This window comes from Poecilia mexicana, unplaced genomic scaffold (assembly GCF_051168715.1).
Source record: "Poecilia mexicana isolate PSO_F unplaced genomic scaffold, ASM5116871v1 scaffold_13, whole genome shotgun sequence".
NCBI lineage: Eukaryota > Metazoa > Chordata > Actinopteri > Cyprinodontiformes > Poeciliidae > Poecilia > Poecilia mexicana.
Window position 1 is genome coordinate 230,142 of NW_028263382.1, and position 19,986 is coordinate 250,127.

General features: G+C 40.3%; 2 protein-coding genes across 2 annotated transcripts in view; one reads left to right on the forward strand and one right to left on the reverse strand.

Moving 5' to 3' along the window:
• The window catches only part of sorl1 (sortilin-related receptor, L(DLR class) A repeats containing), a 310,727-nt gene that overhangs the window by 22,329 nt on the left and 268,412 nt on the right, over positions 1 to 19,986 (reverse strand). The window contains exons 45-47 of the mRNA XM_088011422.1: positions 19,793 to 19,899; positions 18,866 to 19,055; positions 18,461 to 18,673 (exon numbers count right to left, since the gene is read on the reverse strand). Of these exons, the coding sequence (XP_087867548.1) occupies positions 18,461 to 18,673; positions 18,866 to 19,055; positions 19,793 to 19,899 (510 nt within the window). The remainder of the gene's footprint in view (positions 1 to 18,460; positions 18,674 to 18,865; positions 19,056 to 19,792; positions 19,900 to 19,986) is intronic.
• On the forward strand, positions 8,661 to 10,469 carry LOC148155645 (uncharacterized). Its single transcript, XM_088011423.1, is given in 6 exon segments — positions 8,661 to 8,941; positions 9,407 to 9,445; positions 9,602 to 9,695; positions 9,898 to 9,985; positions 10,079 to 10,276; positions 10,279 to 10,469. Coding segments are annotated over 6 exon segments (702 nt in total). The 5' UTR covers positions 8,661 to 8,820; the 3' UTR covers positions 10,441 to 10,469.

A 19,986-nucleotide genomic window follows, 5' to 3' on the forward strand; every position in this document is an offset into this window, starting at 1 on the left:
AAGGAGCCTCCCTGAGTTATTTCCATGGAATCATTCTATATTCAGCCTGAAAGAGTTTATGGGAACAAGAGAGCAGACCAGAGCCAGACAGCCGAGCAACTCATCCGCCTGTACATCCTGCTGTAAACACCGTCCTATTCAAGCTCTTCACAAGAAACATGCAAAGGTAATAAAACGAAATAACAAGGAGACATGAAGCAACACGGTCATATTTTTCTAAAAGCAGCAACTTTGAACCTGAACCGCTGAACCAGATCTCTGACACCAGAGCTGCGCTACTGTCAAGCTATGAGGCTTGTTGAGCTTCGTCAGGCTTCGGAAGTAAAAAGCCCGACCCGTAACCTCCCCGTTAGTCTGTGACACTAACGACAATAAACACACATAATATACTTGAAAATAAGATAAATACATTGTCCGTTAGAATGTTTAGATACTTAAATAGCACATTTTACAATAACAATGTCCGAGAATATTGCCTATTAGCATAAGCTAACATTAATGTTAGCCACAAAGTTTAAGTAAAACTCACCTTCGTGTCAGTGAATGTATAACGAGGCGAACATCTTAAAACCTTTCTCCAGCTGACTTGTTGGGGCTTCGGATCGATGTACAAACCTTGACCAAGCACTGCAAGTACCTAATGTAAATGATATTTGTATTGGATCGGAAACAATCGAGCCGCATTACCCCGAACGCGGAAGCTGAGGTGCAAAGAGCCCATTACAGAGGAGGCCTGAGCTGGCAGTTAGAACTACTTCCTGTTTTGGGCATTATACAGGTGGATTAACCAAACCACTGTTACACATTGGATTAGTGTGGTTATGAAAATTAAGTTTACTGAAAGTTTCAAAATAAAACTCTGAAAATTGCACTGACAAAAGTGCATCGCCGTAGGCGATGCAAAAATGAAAATCTTTTTTTTATGTTTTTTTTCTCAGGATAGTGAACTGCCTTGCGCAGCAAGGCAGTTCATTAACATTAGCATTTCATGGTTGTCTCAAAGATTGAAATCCTTCCCCAGCTTTCTGTCTCACACACACAGCAGTTGGCTGAGGGCCAATCGCTATAGCAACAGAATCCAGAGAAAGGCAAATCTGCTGGTTTGGACTACAAACCAGCAGCCATAACTGCCATAACTGTAGTTCTATCTATGGCCAAGACTCAGTTAAAACAGAGGCCTGAGCAGCATGTCAGAACTACAACATGGCGGAACACTCAATTATTACAGAGGAGGAGTTGGCTGGTATTATAAACAACTTGTGCTTTGAGCATTATATAACTGATTTAACCTGATCACTATTACACATGAAATTAGTGTGGCAATTTCAAATGAAGCTTATTGAAAACTTTCAAAATAAAAGCCTTGACAATTTTTACATCATGTAATTGCTCTTTTTACATACATTTCTGCAAAAGGTCCTGAGCTCAGCGCACACCATTTTTCTCTCATCACTGCAATTACTGTGAATGAGCTACAGATATGAATCGCGGTACTAAATGAGACGACAAATAGCCCTCTCATATGCTTCAAACGATTTTCGAATACGTATCACGGTTCCCGAATGGAAAGGAGTTGTTCGGACAGCTTTTTGGAGTGAAACTGGCTGGCTCAAACAGATAGAATTGTTTCTCCCCCTGTCTGGAGAAACACAGGGGGAGGCTTGGTCACTATAGCAACAGAACACAGACAAAAGCCAAACTGCTCCTTAGGACTACAAAAACGCCATCTTTGTAGTTCTAAACACGATGGAACACTTTACTACAGAGGCCTGAGCAGAAGGTCGGAAGGTCAACATGGTGGAACCCTCAATCATTACAAAGGAGGGCTGAGCTGGCAGTTAAGAAGTACATAATGGTGGAACTCTGACTTATTACAGAAAGAAGGTGAGCAGAATGTTATAACTACAGACAGGGCAGAATGTTCTGGGCTTTATATATAAACTGGTTTAACCCAACCACTGTTAGACATGGGATTAGTGTGGCCATTTAAAATGAAGCTTACTGAAAATTTCAAAATAAAAGCCTGAATATTCCTCTCAGGCCTTTATTATGTTTTTCTCTCAGGTTAGTGCAGAGAGAACTACAGATTTAAATCGTGGTTCCATCGGAGACAAGAAATTGCCCTCTTATATGCTTCAAAAAGTTTTCGGATTGCTCTTATGGATGCTGAACAGTAAGCCGCTTTGATCAGAAAAACTAACTGCTTCAAAGAGTTGCTGCACTCCTCTCATGCTAGTGCAACGCCGTAGGCGTTGCAATAATATTAAGCTTTTTTTGCATTTTTTTTCCTCAGGATAGTGAACTGCCTTGCGCAGCAAGGCAGTTCATTAACATTAGCACAAGATTGTGCACAACATTAGCACAAAATTTAGCATTTTACTGCCCCCACTAGTGCACTGCCTTGCGCAGCAAGGCAGTGCACATCCTAACATCCTACATGAATATTAGTCTTCACGCTAATATTAGCATTTTGGCTTATGCATTAATTTCAACATACTGAATGGTACAGGTGCAGTTTAGTCAACATGTTTCTGACTCACCACAGGTTATTGACTACATTGAAGCTTTCTTTAGCATTAATGCTAATTTTTTGCATTAGAACGCTTGATTAAAAACCGACGGGCACACTTTGGCATGCCCCTTAAAATTTCTGCGGAATTTTCTAGTTGGGGCATGCCATTAGCAATGCATAAGGAGAGCAGTGACTGACCTGCGAAGCAGGTCAGTCACTGCCTCCATGCATTGCATGGCAGGCACCTATTGTTCTACACCCAATAGAATGTCTCTTTATTATAGATTATTTATTTTTCTTCCATCACCGTTAATGCGGCTCATACCGCTGCGTGTACCCCCACAAAAGTGGTATCAAATCGTGCGGCTCGATGCCGAGAAGGGAGCTATTATTTTTATTGGGGATCGGAGTTACGACGGCGACATAAAAAGCGAAAAACGAGCGAAATTTCCAACTGCCAACCTTCGATGAATCTTAGAGTGTAACTGAAACCAACTGCCGCTTTTTTAGAGTGAGAAAAAGAGTGGATTTTTGACCCCAAAATAATTTTGAAATCGCTCTCATGGGTGCAAAAATTGGTCTATCGGTATGAAAGTCGGTCATGACATTGATACGAATGCCTGCTCCGGTAAAATGTCTTCAAAATTTCTCTAGGGCTGACGGTTTTCTGTCAAGGTGCTTCAGAGCAAAATCAAGTGACAGGGTACGTTCAGGCACTCCACCATTCATTTTCAGACTTTTCTGAAAAATTTCTGAGCTCAGCGCACACCATTTTTCTCTCATCACTGCAATTACTGTGATTGAGCTACAGATATGAATCGCGGTAATAGATGAGATGAGAAATAGCCCTCTCATATGCTTCAAACGGTTTTTGGATCGGACTTACGGAACCCGAACGGGAAGCAGTCGTTCGGACTGCTTTTTCCATTAAAACTGACTGGGTGTCTCATAAAGATAGATAAGTCTGACACACACAGGGCACTTTCATCACTATAGCAACAGAATGCAGAGAGGGAGAACTGCTGGGGTTTGGACTACAAAGACTCTGTAGTTCTAAACATGGCGGAACACTTTAATACAGAGGGCAGAGCAGAAGGTCAGAACTACAACATGGCGGAACACTCAATTATTACAGAGGAGGGCTGAGCTGGCAGTTAGAACTACTTCCTGTTTTGGGCATTATACAGGTGGATTAACCAAACCACTGTTACACATTGGATTAGTGTGGTTATGAAAATTAAGTTTACTGAAAGTTTCAAAATAAAACTCTGAAAATTGCACTGACAAAAGTGCATCGCCGTAGGCGATGCAAAAATGAAAATCTTTTTTTAATGTTTTTTTTCTCAGGATAGTGAACTGCCTTGCGCAGCAAGGCAGTTCATTAACATTAGCATTTCATGGTTGTCTCAAAGATTGAAATCCTTCCCCAGCTTTCTGTCTCACACACACAGCAGTTGGCTGAGGGCCAATCGCTATAGCAACAGAATCCAGAGAAAGGCAAATCTGCTGGTTTGGACTACAAACCAGCAGCCATAACTGCCATAACTGTAGTTCTATCTATGGCCAAGACTCAGTTAAAACAGAGGCCTGAGCAGCATGTCAGAACTACAACATGGCGGAACACTCAATTATTACAGAGGAGGAGTTGGCTGGTATTATAAACAACTTGTGCTTTGAGCATTATATAACTGATTTAACCTGATCACTATTACACATGAAATTAGTGTGGCAATTTCAAATGAAGCTTATTGAAAATTTTCAAAATAAAAGCCTTGACAATTTTTACATCATGTAATTGCTCTTTTTACATACATTTCTGCAAAAATGTATGTGCTCAGCGCACACCATTTTTCTCTCATCACTGCAATTACTGTGAATGAGCTACAGATATGAATCGCGGTACTAAATGAGACGACAAATAGCCCTCTCATACGCTTCAAACGGTTTTCGAATACGTATCACGGTTCCCGAATGGAAAGGAGTTGTTCGAACAGCTTTTTGGAGTGAAACTGGCTGGCTCAAACAGATAGAATTGTTTCTCCCCCTGTCTGGAGAAACACAGGGGGAGGCTTGATCACTATAGCAACAGAACACAGACAAAAGCCAAACTGCTCCTTAGGACTACAAAAACACCATCTTTGTAGTTCTAAACACGATGGAACACTTTACTACAGAGGCCTGAGCAGAAGGTCGGAAGGTCAACATGGTGGAACCCTCAATGATTACAAAGGAGGGCTGAGCTGGCAGTTAAGAAGTACATAATGGTGGAACTCTGACTTATTACAGAAAGAAGGTGAGCAGAATGTTATAACTACAGACAGGGCAGAATGTTCTGGGCATTATATATGAACTGGTTTAACCCAACGACTGTTAGACATGGGATTAGTGTGGCCATTTAAAATGAAGCTTACTGAAAATTTCAAAATAAAAGCCTGAATATTCCTCTCAGGCCTTTATTATGTTTTTCTCTCAGGTTAGTGCAGAGAGAACTACAGATTTAAATTGTGGTTCCATCGGAGACAAGAAATTGCCCTCTTATATGCTTCAAAAAGTTTTCGGATTGCTCTTATGGATGCTGAACAGTAAGCCGCTTTGATCAGAAAAACTAACTGCTTCAAAGAGTTGCTGCACTCCTCTCATGCTAGTGCAACGCCGTAGGCGTTGCAATAATATTAAGCTTTTTTCGCAGTTTTTTTCCTCAGGATAGTGAACTGCCTTGCGCAGCAAGGCAGTTCATTAACATTAGCACAAGATTGTGCACAACATTAGCACAAACTTTAGCATTTTACTGCCCCCACTAGTGCACTGCCTTGCGCAGCAAGGCAGTGCACATCCTAACATCCTAACATCCTACATGAATATTAGTCTTCACGCTAATATTAGCATTTTGGCTTATGCATTAATTTCAACATACTGAATGGTACAGGTGCAGTTTAGTCAACATGTTTCTGACTCACCACAGGTTATTGACTACATTGAAGCTTTCTTTAGCATTAATGCTAATTTTTTGCATCAGAACGCTTGATTAAAAACCGACGGGCACACTTTGGCATGCCCCTTAAAATTTCTGCGGAATTTTCTAGTTATTATTTATTATTCTTCCGTCACCGTTAATGCGGCTCGGAGCCCTGCGTGTACCCCCACAAAAGTGGTATCAAATCGTGCGGCTCGATGCCGAGAAGTGAGCTATTACTTTTATTGGGATTCTGTGTAAAAATGACGACATAAATTGAGAAAAACGACAAAAGTTTAGGCTGAATGTCTCACAGCATCACTAAGATTTCTCTCTGAAACACACACACAGGAAAGTGGAGGTCTGACTCCAAAACTCTGTTTAACTCCCCCTCACAGGCATAAATAGAGGCCTATTTATCTCAAAGTTGGTCATGACATAGATACACATGCCTGCTCCTGTAAAATATTTTCAAAATTTTCCTAGGGCTTATGGTTTTTTGTCAGGGTCCTGGAGACTGACGCTGGGTGTCTCACAAGTATAGAAACCAGGGAGAGAGCCAGCCCAGGTGCAGATCATTAATTACCATAGCAACAGGCCCTAGACAGAGGCAGTGAGTATTCCCACAGCGCTGAATCAGATCTCACAATGCATTGTGGGAAGAATACATATTTCGTGTGACTATTCATGTTTTGCTTACATAAAATTAATACTTGTCTGAATTTTTGAGTGTAAATTAAAATCTTTACTAAGAAAATTGAAATAGTTTTTAGAAATTAACTATTACCAACTTTATTCATGTTTTTTATTTTGGACCATGAGTAAGAACCACATGTGCGAAGCTTATAGTCGTCGGTCTCAGATTGAATTTCACTGACTTGGGGTTTATATTCTGCTTCCCAATGGTAACTCATATTTTCATAACACACGTGACAATATTTACAGTTACTGTGTTCTAGTGGTGGGATAAGTATGTCAGACATGCTTTTATGTTTTTTTCACGGCTAATTTGAAACGCTGGGGTTAAAGCGGAGGGCACACTTGGCAGGCCCCTTAAAATTTCTGTGGAATTTTCTAGTTATAACATCTTCTTCCATTACCGTTAATGCGGCTCGTACCGCTGCGTGCCCACCCACAAAAGTGGTATCAAAACGTGCGGCTCGATCCTGGCATTGGAGCTATTACTTTTAGTGGGATTCTGTGTAAAAATGACGACATAAATTGAGAAAAACGAAAAAACTTGAGTCTGAGGAACTCACAGCATCACTAAGATTTCTCTCTGAAACACACACACAGCACAGTGGAGGTCTGACTCCAAAACTCTGTTTAACTCCCCCTCACAGGCACAAATAGAGGCCTATTGATCTCAAAGTTGGTCATGACATAGATACATGTGCCTGCTCCTGTAAAATGTTTTCAAAATTTTCCTAGGGCTTATGGTTTTTTGTCAGGGTCCTGGAGACCGACGCTGGGTGTCTCACAAGTATAGAAACCAGCATCTTGTCTGACAGAGAGAGCCAGCCTAGGTGCAGATCATTAATTACCATAGCAACGGGTCCTAGACAGAGGCAGTGAGTATTCCCACAGCGCTGAATCAGATCTCACAATGTATTGTGGGAAGAATACATATTTCCTGTGACTATTCATGTTTTGCTTACATAAAATTATTACTTGTATGAATTTTTGAGTGTAAATTCAAATCTTTACTATGAAAATTGAAATTGTTTTTAGAAATTAACTATTACCAACTTTCTTCATGTTTTTTATTTTGGACCATGAGTGAGAACCACATGTGCGAAGCTTATAGTCGTCGGTCTCGGATTGAATTTCACTGATTTGTGGTTTATACCTTGCTTTTCAGTGGTGACTTAGATTATCATAATATTCCTGATAATATTTACAGTTATTGTGTACTACACGTGGGTTAAGTATGTCAAACCTGCATATATCTATTTTTCACGGCAAATTTGAAACGCTGGGTTTAAAGTGATGGGCACAGTTGGCAGGCCCCTTAAAATTTCTGCAGGAATTTTCTAGTTCTTCCGTTACCGTTAATGCGGCTCGTACCGCTGCGAGAAACCCCACAAAAGTGGTATCAAAACGTGCGGCTCGATCCCGGCATTGGAGCTATTACTTTTAGTGAGATTCTGAGATAAAATGACGACATAAATTGAGAAAAACGACAAAAGTTTAGGCTGAGTGTCTCACAGAATCACTAAGATTTCTCTCTGAAACACACACACAGGACAGTGGAGGTCTGACTCCAAAACTCTTTTTGACTCCCCCTCACAGGCACAAATAGCGGCCTATTGATCTCAAAGTTGGTCATGACATAGATACACATGCCTGCTCCCATAAAATGTTTTCAAAATTTTCCTAGGGCTTATGGTTTTTTGTCAGGGCCCTGAGACCGACGCTAGGTGTCTCACAAGTATAGAAACCAGCATCGTGTCTAACAGAGAGAGCCAGCCCAGGTGCAGATAATTACCATAGCAACGGGTCCTAGGCAGAAGCAGTGAGTAGTCTCACAGCGCTGAATCAGATCTCACAATGCATTGTGGGAAGAATACATATTTCCTGTGACTTTTCATGTTTTGCTTACATAAAATTATTACTTGTCTGAATTTTTGAGTGTAAATTAAAATCCTTAGTATGAAAATTGAATTTATTTTTAGAAATAAAGAATTACAAACTTTCATCACGTTTTTTTTTTTATTTGGAACCATGAGTGAGAACAAAATGTGCGAAGCTTATATTCGTCGGTCTCGGACTGAATTTCACTGATCTGGGATTATATTTTAATGTTGACTCAGTTCATGTATATACCTATGATATCCTTGACAGTACTTTAAGACAGGGGTGTCAAACTCCAGTCCTCAAGGGCCGCTGTCCTGCAACTTTTAGATGTGCCTCTGCTGCACCACACCTGAAAAGAATAATTAGGTCATTAGCAAGGCTCAGGAGAACCGATCTACACAGGGAGGAGGTAATTAAGTCATTTCATTCCACTGTTTTTTTACCTGTGGCACATCTAAACACTGCAGGACAGCGGCCCTTGAGGACTGGAGTTTGACACCCCTGCTTTAAGATATGTATGTTAGACCAGCATGGATCTATTTATCAGGACAAATCTAAAACGCTGGGACTAAAGTGATGGGCACACTTTGGCAGGCCCCTTAAAATTTCTGCAGGAATTTTCTAGTTTCTTTTTTTCTTTTTTTTTAAAGATGTGATCATAGCTGTGTCCGAATTCAGGGTCTGCATCCTTCGAAGGACGGATTTGAAGGCCGATTACGTCATAGCGTGGCGACAAGGCCTGTCCGAATTCAAAGACTCCTTCAAATGCATCCTTCAAATGCGTCCTTCTTTTCCCCGATTTGAAGGATGGGTCGGGTGTATCCTTCATGGCCCACGATATCCCATAATTCATTGCGGGTCAGAATTCTCAACAATGGCGTCAGACAGTGATGAATGCTGTAAGTAAATTTGTATCTATTACATTTTAATTTACATCAAATTTACTCAAAAAAAAAAAAACAGTTTAATTGTCAAATATATGTTCGGTTTATTAAAAGTTTTCATAAATACATCACTCCGACGTTGTCGGTGATCTCTGTTACCGTAACATTATTAGCCAACTCAGCTAAACAGTTATCAGCTGGCATGGTGACTGCGGAAACACATGACTGTTTTGAAAATCCAACTGGATTTTCATTGATGAATGCAAGACAAACACAGATACATACACAACGCAATTAATATAGGCTATATTGAAAGGTTTTTTTATTCCTCACAAAATCATTTTGGTTGATATGTCGTTGTCCTTAACTGCCATAACAGTGTGTTAATAGGTATATTTCAGTTAAGATATAACTGTAATGTCTTTACTGATAACTGGAGATTTGATAATAATGTAGTTTTTTATTATTGTTTTTGAACAGCTTTCTCTACCGAACGCAATAAAGACTTAATGTTGAAATGTAAGTAAATCTCAGTATAAAAACACTAGTGATATTTTGGTATTTTCGCAGAAGTATATATAAACTTATCTACATATAAACCTGGTAGCCCTAACCCTAACCCTTGAATGTTAATCAAGACATGTCACTTTACATTAATTTGCCCATTTCTTTTAGGGACCAAGGAGCAGACGGAAAATTTCATCTCCCTCAGGGGCCAAAACAGCCACCTGTTCACAGGGACCAAAAATTCTGCGACAGTAGCCTGGAGGTAAAATAACTTTACAGTTTTATTTACCTCTATCCAGAAAACTGATGCATTGTTTTCAAGATACCTCTATTCATGTCAACAAATTCTGTTTATTCGACATAATACAACACCTAAGCTTACTGTGCTTTTTGTGGGTTGCTCAGAAAAAAAATATTCCTTTCATAATTAAAATATTTTCTCTCTATTTTTCTCTATTTTCTAGGTCCATTCTAGAGAAGATGGGTCTCCAGGATGTAGTGACACCGTCTCAGGCCAAAAAGAAATGGGATAATCTTAAAAAGAAATATAAAGTGTGTAATATTAATTAATTTAAAAATAAATCTAATAAGAGTTTAGTGTATTGCTATATTTGTCAACTACTTTTTTCCTAATTTATTCTATAGGACTGCAAATATCCTGGCTCAGGAGAGGGAGCGAAAGGGAAGCCCACTGCTGCTACTTGGCCTTGGTTTGTACAGATGGATGAGATCTTAGGACAGAGGCCTTCCATAAGGCCTCCTGTTCTAATTTCCTCATTACCAGATGAGACTCCAGGGTCAAGTGCTGCAGTGGGTGGACAACAGGAAGACGAAGATGGTGTTATTAAAAGAGGCCAGAGAAGAGGCGAAGTGAAAGCTCTGAGCTTCTTGATCTAATAAAAGAAGATATGAGATTACAAAGAGAAGCAGAAGATAGACGTGCTCAAGAGAGCAAGGAGAGACTTGACAAATTATTATCAATTTTGCAAAAAATAGCGGAGAAATAATTATTTAAAAAATAAACTTCTTGAACACTTTTCAAGACTATGAATATGTCTTTTAATAAATAAATTAAAATGATGTACAGTCTAGATCCATAGAAATTGTTTCATCTTGAATTTAAATAAGTACAAATATTTTAAATTACATTGTTTGGTATTGGTTCAGTTCATTTCATAAAACAAATTTTAAGTAATGCATGTCAAGTTATTTACAATAAAAACTGCAGAATTAACCTCAGTGACCTATTCCTGGAAAATTAAAAGAAAAAGACAAAATAAGACAGTGTGCCTAAAACTTTTAAGGCAAGATCAGAAACATGGATAGGGTGCTGCAACAGAGACATGTGACTATTCTTCTTCTGGATGGCAAGTGAAGCATCACACATGGTGGCCTGCAGAGGGTTGTGATGCTGTCATCCACTGTCCACTCCATCTTCCAAGTAGGTTACAGGGCTGGCTCAATTGACGACTGCTGCATCACTAGATTATAATCACAGTGATCCAAAATTAAGTAATGGTTCACAAAAATTTAGTATTAAAATGTCATGCTGGTAATACTTTGGTGCAGAGAGGTTTACATATATTAAAAATAATTATATTTACTCACCTGCAAGTAGTCATGGTCTGGTAGAGCACCACTGACTGCCTCCAAACCAGCTTCCCCCTCATCCTCTTCTGCAACTTCTGCCTCATTCTCTGGTGCTATGACATCACCGGCTCCAAGGCAGATGTTGTGAAGGATGGCACATGCTGTTATGACATAGATAGATAGATAGATAGATAGATAGATAGATAGATAGATAGATAGATAGATAGATAGATACTGCACAAACTGAAACACTAGGCCAGTACTTACATGTGGTACAAAGGTGTGGTGCACCTCCAGCGCTTGTAAAAAATTGACCGGAATCTTGTTTTCATCATCCCAAAGGCACGCTCTATAATAGAACGTGCTTTTGAATGATGATTATTGAAGCGTTGGGCTCCCACACCTTGTAGTGGTCTTTTGTACGGTGTGATGAGGGGGAGTGGCTGTTGCAGACATGGGTACCCTCCATCTGCAAGGATGAAGTGCCCCGGAGGAGGATAAACCGACTGCCGGTAGAGTGGACTGTGCCGCAGTACTCTAGAGTCATGCACTGACCCAGGCCAACCCACGTATGTGTCAATGAAGCGGCCCTGATGATCAGATACGGGTTGTAAAATTATTGATGGGAATAATTTTCTATTCCTGTAGCACTGACCATGAGGGCCACTTGAGCACTTGATACGGATGTGGCAGCCGTCAATTGCACCCACAGCCTTTACAAAGGCTCTGTGGTGTGCCAGCCCTGCAAACCCACGGGACACTGAATTCAGGTCCTCTTCTGTTTTTGGAAGGTGGATGACCTGGTGGCGAATGTCCACCACCTCCTCTGTAACCCTATGAACAATGCTGTGGACAGTGGACCGAGGCATCCCAAACACTCTGGAGACCACTCTGTAGGATGTGCCAACCAGAATAGAAAAACTAAGGTCTCAATAGTAGCACCTGTTGAGAAAATAAATTTAAAATAAGCTAGTTTTAAAACTTAACATGTCTTGATTCAAATGGCCTAATTGTGGTTTTAAATCAGTAACTTATTCTGGCCTATTGACCTTTATTTTACTTGTAGTTACAGCAGATGGTTTGCTAGGATCGTTTGAACTGCCTTTTGTCTGTGAGAAAACAATACAGTGGAAGTTGTAGCTTTTCACACTCATCTGTGAGAGGCCGTAAACACTGCAGGGGTGTTCTGGCTTCAGATAGAGGGTCAGAGATAGCTCCTGGTTGGAGGAGAAAAGGTACGCCTTATTTGAATAAATTAAATACAAGAGGATAAAACTTTCTACACAGAAGTAACAAATTAGATTTGCTCTTGCAATTCTCCAAAGATGTCTTTGCACGTCTTTGCTTTTCTTTCTTTCTTTCTTTCCATTTATGTCAGGTAAATGAATGTATGTCTCCGTTGTTCTGCAGTTTCTGGTGTAAGTTTGTGCGTTGTCTTACTTATAAGTTTATGCATTGTCTTATATTGGATTAAACTCTGTAATTCTGTGACGTCAACACGCATTGTTGTTTCCTTGTGCCTACACGTGGCCCGCCGAGAGGACCTGGGATCTAAAGGAAGAGAGAGCCAAACTTTTTACCAAAGTTAACTATTTTAGTAATTTCTTCCTTAACACACCCCATCCATGTCGCCAATCTTGGTTGAGTAGATGAAGCAGCCTTGCCAAAGATTCCCTGCTCAACCGAAAGTCAGGCTTGGTGTCCTCATCACAAAAAAAACGGTCCAGGATAGGTATTTTGAGGTTAACTCTGCAGTACAGGGATTTGGTCTAGGTAACGAGAGGAAGGAGAAGAGGAAAACATATTTATTTTACATTAAAGTATTTCTTGTAGATCAAGTGATCAAAGCAAGTAAAGCACTTCATAAGGTAAAATAAAGAAACAAAGATAAAATAAACTAAGAAATGTTCATGTTAAAAATTTAAAAGCTGTTTAATTTCACTGACTAAAAAAGTGAATCATTCAGTCAAATGTAAAACTAAGATTTATTATTTAATATTATTTATTATTTACATATTAACGTATTGACTTTATTGTTAAACGTTAACAACGTTAACGTTATGAGTTTAATGTTAATACATTGTTCATTTTATTAGCTACACAAGAGGCTGTGAATAAAAAAAATTACCTGAACGTTGTCCTTCAATCGAAGATATAACACATATCTGCGCCGACGAAACAAGGTCATAAACTGTTCGAGTATTATGTAGGCGGACAAAAAACAGCAGATCGCATCGTTATCCATCGCTTTAATTCAGTGCAGTGCAGCTCCAAACGTGATTTCAACGCTGTCACGGTTGCTTGGCAACATGAGTTACGCTGAGGTGGGGGCGGGGACAGTTGGTGAAGGGTAGACCTGTCCGAATCCACAGATATTTTACTTCCGGTCTTAGTTTTTTCCCGGCCTTTGAAGGACCCGTCCTACGTAGACCAGTCCTTCGAAGGATGCAGACCCTGAATTCGGACACAGCTCATATAGTTTAAACAACACTTACAACGGTTAACAAATTTTCAAAACCAAAACAAAACATTCTTATTCAATGAATCAATCAAAAATAACATCAACAGCAATAAACAGTAAAATAACAGACAACTGCTACATCAATTAACAGTCAAAACACTCACAAACATTTTTCTACATATCAGCAAATTCACTGTCTGAACCCACCTAGCACAACAAAAGATGAAAAACTCCTCACAATGTGATTGACCGCAGCCAAGTGGTCTGACAGGCTGAAAAATAAAAGACACAGTTAGCGCCGTGACTGAGTGGTCAGCCACAAACACCAACCGGCGCAGCTCCCACTCATAGGGTCACATTTTTCCAACCCAACCACAAGAAAACTTTACAAATTATATTTATAGATGTTAAATATTCTTACAGTACCTTGTTAATTGTTGACCTAGAAAAATATGACCCTAAGTAAAAAAAGAAGTGAAGAGCTGCCTCTCTCGCACCTACCTCCACCAGCGCTCCTCAGAATTCTGGTGGAGGAAGCCGCGAGAGTGCCTGACGGACCACTCATGCAGCCACTCATCACACCACTAGGTGGCTCCAAAGAAACACATTGATCAAAAATACAACCATCACTACAGTGTTGTGTTCAAGACCACCTAACCCGAGACCAAGACAAGACCAAGACCGAAGGGAGTCATGACCGAGTCAAGACCAAGACCAGCGGCCCGTGCTACATGACACAATAAAATGTAAAATATGATCGAAATTGCTTCTCAAAATAATCTGAAAGATCCATATTCCCATAAAAACACCTAGATATTAAATACTTAATACATTTTACCAATATTAAATATTCCATTTCTGTGCTAAAATGTGTGATAGTCTCGTGCCATCCCAAAAAACATAACGCCCTGGGCATTTGCCCATATTGCTCATATAAGAAACCACCACTGTTGCACCATTAAACATAGCAATTGAGGCAATGCCCTGACGGTAAATAACTCTCAACTATGAACACTGACCAAGGAGCAACAAGCAAGAAGTAACCAAACAGAAGGCGCTCATCATGACTGTTTTCACTCTCTATCCCAGTACATGAAGCCAGGTAGTCTGACACCATGGCAGACATTACAGCTGCCACTTTGAACAAAAACAAAGAGCAATGTGCATGCTCTGCGTGCTCTTTCGTTCTTGTGTTTTAGTTATTTGTTCATTTAAATATCAACGTACATAATTAAATAAAATAATGATGCAGTGTACACAGAGCATTACAAGAACAAATAACGGGTGTTCTGTCAGGTCAGATCGTCATACGCTTAGCACGAACTCATGGTGTTCTGTCAGGTCAGATCGTTGTACGCTTAGCACGAACTCACGGTGTTCTGTCAGATCAGCATACGTTGTCAGATAGTCATACCTTAGCTCAGACATGCATACGCTGTCATTACCATATGATTTTATTTAACCAGCAACATAGAAACATGACGTAGATCATTATTAACAGTTATTAACAGTTGTATGGCATCCAGCTGCAGCCAGACCTGCTTTAAATACACTTTGAAACCATGACAACGCATAATATGACATATCATATTATGTCATATTATAAACAATTTAATGACTTATTTTCGTCATAACTTGTTGCGTATACTGACAACTCCACTGAAGGTCGGACTTCTTAATGCGCATGCGTTGGCATGGTACTCACTGTATGTATGCTATCCTGACAGCGTATGGCTATCTCATAGAACAACGGCTCTCAGCGACACTCCAGTCCTATCAAATAAGTAAAGAGCCGTGGAGAAGAATCGACTGTTTCTGAATGTCACCTCACTATATTGCAGACTTTTGGACATAGCGTTGTCCCATATATGCGACAAGTCAGTCTACACCTCCGCACAATAATTCAGCGCAGTGAGTGATAACATTTTTCATCACAATGCATGTGTCTCTGTACAGCTAGCTTTGCTAACATCACGTTAACGGAGCTTACCTTCTTTGAGCTACTTTTCTAAGTGACGAAAAAAGTTAGATGTTGTCCCCACCGTCTGTGAAAGCGAAGCGATGTTGAGTTAGCTGTGGCCATCGGATTTCTTACTATTTATGCAGCGATATTCCATTACTGACGATTAGACAAACATTTTCTGTCGCTGAGAGAAAACCACTGCGCATGTCCTGGAGCGCCGTGCGCGAGTGAAAGGTGGGGAGGGGAGGGGGGAGTAACAGAAACACATAGTTGCTTGGATTTTAATCGGTGCGTTTTGCATCTACTGAAAACAAAGACGTTAACAAATAAAATGGATAGTATGCTGTACGTTTAGTGATATTTTCACAGTTGCGGTCTCGACTGGTCTTGAAATAAAATGTCGAGTCCTCAGAGCCCGAGACCGAGACAAGACCGAGACCAAATGCGGTCGAGTCCGAGACCATCAAAAAATGGTCTTAAGACCGGTCTCGAGACCAAGACCGACTTCGAGTACCACAACACTGTTAGAAATGTGCCATTTTAATGAACAATGCCACAGATAAAGCATGTTTTTATTATGTTTACTCTCTGTAACATAGTTTAGAGTTAGATATGTGATTCTATGCATCATAATTTCAGGGATGGAAACATCTTGTCTCTTGGCATGAACTTCACTTTTTTGCCACTAGTGGCTTTTATTTTAAAGAAATCCAACAGAAAGGGGATGGAAAGAAGGTGGGTGGAGGAGGACATGCAACCGAGGAGCCACGTAGAAGAGTTGTAGTCAACTTTTTTTCATCGCAGATGCAACATATGTCTCTCTGTACAGCTAGCTTTGCTAGCATCACGTCCACAGATCTAACCTTTCTTTAAGCTTTCCTTCCAAGTGCCGCTAAAAGTTGGACGAAGTCCCCACCGTCTGTGAAAGCGAAGCGCTGCTGATTTTACATGTCACCATATCTATGATTTATGCAGCACTATTATATGTCTGACGATTAGACAGACATCTTCTCCCGCACAGAGGAAACCACTGCGCATGTCTGGAGCTCCGCGTGCGAGTAAAGGTGGAAGCAATGGGTGACAACAGACACGTAAGTCGGATTTTACGGCGCCACCATAAGTCCCTGAACTTCACATTTTAACGGAAAAAAACGAAATGCAACTTGGATGTAACCAGTAACGCAACACTTTTGTAGAAATGTAGTGAAGTAGAAAGTACAGATACTTACTGTAAAATGTAGTGGAGTAAAAGTAGAAAGTACCCATTATTAAATCTACTTAAGTAAAGTACAGATACACGAAAATTGTACTCAAGTACAGTAACGAACTACTTGTACTTTGTTACTTCCCACCACTGACTAACAGACAGGACCCGACAAGAGACAGAGTCAACAGGTGGACTTAAATACACACGGGGGTAATCAAGGGAACAAGACATAACAGGGAAGCAATCAGCGGGGAAGACACAGGGACAGAGACTCACAGGACAGAACTGAACACAGAAAACCCTTACAATAAGTACACAGGAACACAGATTATGACAATATTGTTCCTCTACAGTTTGTTCCTTTTACTCAAACTGGACGCAGGCTAACCTATATGGATATTTACATTCTCCTGTGAAGAATTATGATTCTTTCTAGAGTTTTTGATCAAGGTAGGAGTTTAAACCCCACCGCGATAGTTCTGGTTACAGCTCTACATGACACGCAGGAATAACTAGTAGCACTTTCAGAGGTGCGTTGAATGAGCGGTGAGAATGATTTATATTTGTGGACCAAGAATTTTGTGTGGCTTTTCCATCTCAACACGCTGCCCTGCGCCCGGCTCTGTCTTGCGCTGATAAAGTTTATATGTCTGTGTTGTCCACTTAGTCAGCCAGAGTTAATGCGCGCGGCTGCGCGGAGATCTGAGAAACTCGTCCTGTAAACACAAGCAACCAAAATAGTTTCTGTGTCCCCTTGTTAAAACCTCAACAGACACGAAATGAAGAGCTACTAAAGCCACATCAGCATCATTGAATTAAATCTCCTGTTTGTTGCGCATCTACGCGCAGTGTAGCGGATTTACCTTATGCAGGGCAGGTCCCAGGCTGCATGAGGCCTTGAGGAGAATTTGACTTAGGGGCCCCTTTTGCTGCTAAAAACATCAGCACCTCTAACATCTTCTGTGTTAGATTTAATCTGGGAGAGGGGGAGTAGTTTAACAGGTCAACCTAAAAAGAACCAGTTGTAATTGCAGTTTACTAATTTGTATATGTAAACAAACAGAGCTCATACTCAAAGATTAAATTCACAGCATCAGATTGTTGCTATGGTAACAATGTTGTTCTTTTAACTTTTACAAAGTAAACTTGCCAGCTCCTTTAAATCTTACATTTAAATGTTAAACAATTTAAAATATTTAAATTTATGTATGCTGAAACCGTTAAATGAAATTTATCAATGTTGATAATCTGAAAAAATAAATGTTACATATTTATTTTATAGCCTTGAAGCCCTGGAGCCTTATGGAGCTGCTGACTTAATTTGGATTTAACAGATGTGCATATAATTGATATTCATTTTAATTTCAATTAGTTGTTTTTAAGAGTAGTTGTGGGTTTAAATTGCATTTAATATTTAATATTTTTACATTTCCTGTCTACTTAACATCTTTTAATACAAAATCATGGTGGACTGCCGGAGGAACGCCGGTGGACCACCTCGGCGCCCCTACCACCGGGCTTATCAAGTTTTCTGGGGGAAACCCTGCCAGGGTTACCATAGATATTAAAAGGATTTCTCAAACATGCATGAAAGAATCAAAGCAAGGTATGTTTTTTATGAGGGAATAACATTATAACATGATAGAACGCTCAAAAAAGTTGATTTTTCATAATTCTGTCCTTTAAAAACCTCATTTTTCTTCCACTCTACAGTTGGTGCTACTATTTTGATTGATCACATAAAATCCCCCCCAAAATGTACCAAACTTGATTTAACTTGCTATGTGTAAAAGCCTTTACAGTTACCTAATTCATCCCCAGAGGAAAAGATGGCAGAACCCAGGCGGGAGTTGTAGTGGGAGTTGGCAAAGGCAGTGAAGTTGTTCTGCAGCCGGCGGTGTCGTATGTAGAGCGCTACTAGGCCGCTGCCCACGACCACCACCAGCAGAAAGAGGACGGGAACCACCACTGATGCCATATCTCTGGAATGGTTATCTCTGTGGGATGCTTCTCTGCTCCCTGAACAGGTGGGAAAAACAACGTCAAAAAAAGGAAATTAAGATTTCCCTTTCTAATGCATGGGATGTTTGACATTAGCAACTGTAGCATACAAATTGAGTATTTATCATGTGGTTTGCACTCCTCATTAAACCCAGCTTCATTAATCTGTGTGATAATCCCTCCCTGGAAGTTCTGGAGGATCACCAGTACCTGTCTGTTGGTTGTAGAGCAGGAGTGCAGGTTCCCCACACAGCTGGCCACCCAGCAGGCACCTGGCCTGCACCGAGAATGTGTAGTTGTGTCCCACCAGCAGACTGCTGATGCGGAAGTAAGTCTCTGTGGTGTTTCCCAGATAAGCTGTCTGCTTGGTCACACTGTCAAACACATGGACCTCATATCCCTATGAATAACAGCAGTAGAATCTATCAGTAAGTAAATCACACTGACTTACAAGCTTCTAGTGGTTGAACTTCTGTCTTTTTTTCTTAAAGATTTTATTGGCTCTTGTGGCCTTTATTTAAGAGTGGTCAGACAGGAAGGTGGGTAATGAGTGAGGGAAAGGTCATGTGGCAAAGGTTGTGGACTTTGAGATGCGAGACTCGAACCTGTGACAGGCGTGTGAGGGGACTAAGGTCTCTGTATGTGGTTTGTGCAAATGTGACTTGCAGTCATCCAAGATTTTGGAAATAGAAAGTGTTCACACTGCTGATTGGATTATGTTTCCCAACTGAAAGACTGGGGAACATTTAACAACAGCATCTCCTGATAGATCACAGACTATAGGATTTATCAGACCCACTAAAGCAGACAATTTTACTAATGTGAAGGAACATACAAAACCAGTACGTGGCAGTAATAAAAGATAGTCTCTGAACTCTAAAGCGTTATATCTCTGTGCCACTCCCAAATATAACAATATAGTTTGGATAGTGGTGACTGTATTCTTTGTTAGAGCATTTATTTGACATGTAGAATTTGTGGGGTTCAAACAACTTTAAATGTTATCTGTATTCCTATCTTAGTAGACAACAATATAATGTTAGGGTTGGATCAAGCAAATAAGCCTGTGCATATCCTGGCCTAGGAAGTGGTAAGGTGGCGGTAGTCTTTGTAAAGTAATTTACAGTAATTTCTCACCCTGCTCTCATTGAAGCCCTTCTCTCGGACTGCAAGGCTCTTCCAGAAGAGGAACACATGGTCATTTTCTGTCAGAATTTTCAAGGCTTCTGGAGCGGGCAAAGGAACTGAAAAGGAGGGAAATAATAAGTCAAATCATTTTGCTGCTCTTTGAGCAAAATTACAGTTAAAATCAGACGCCTACATGAATTCAT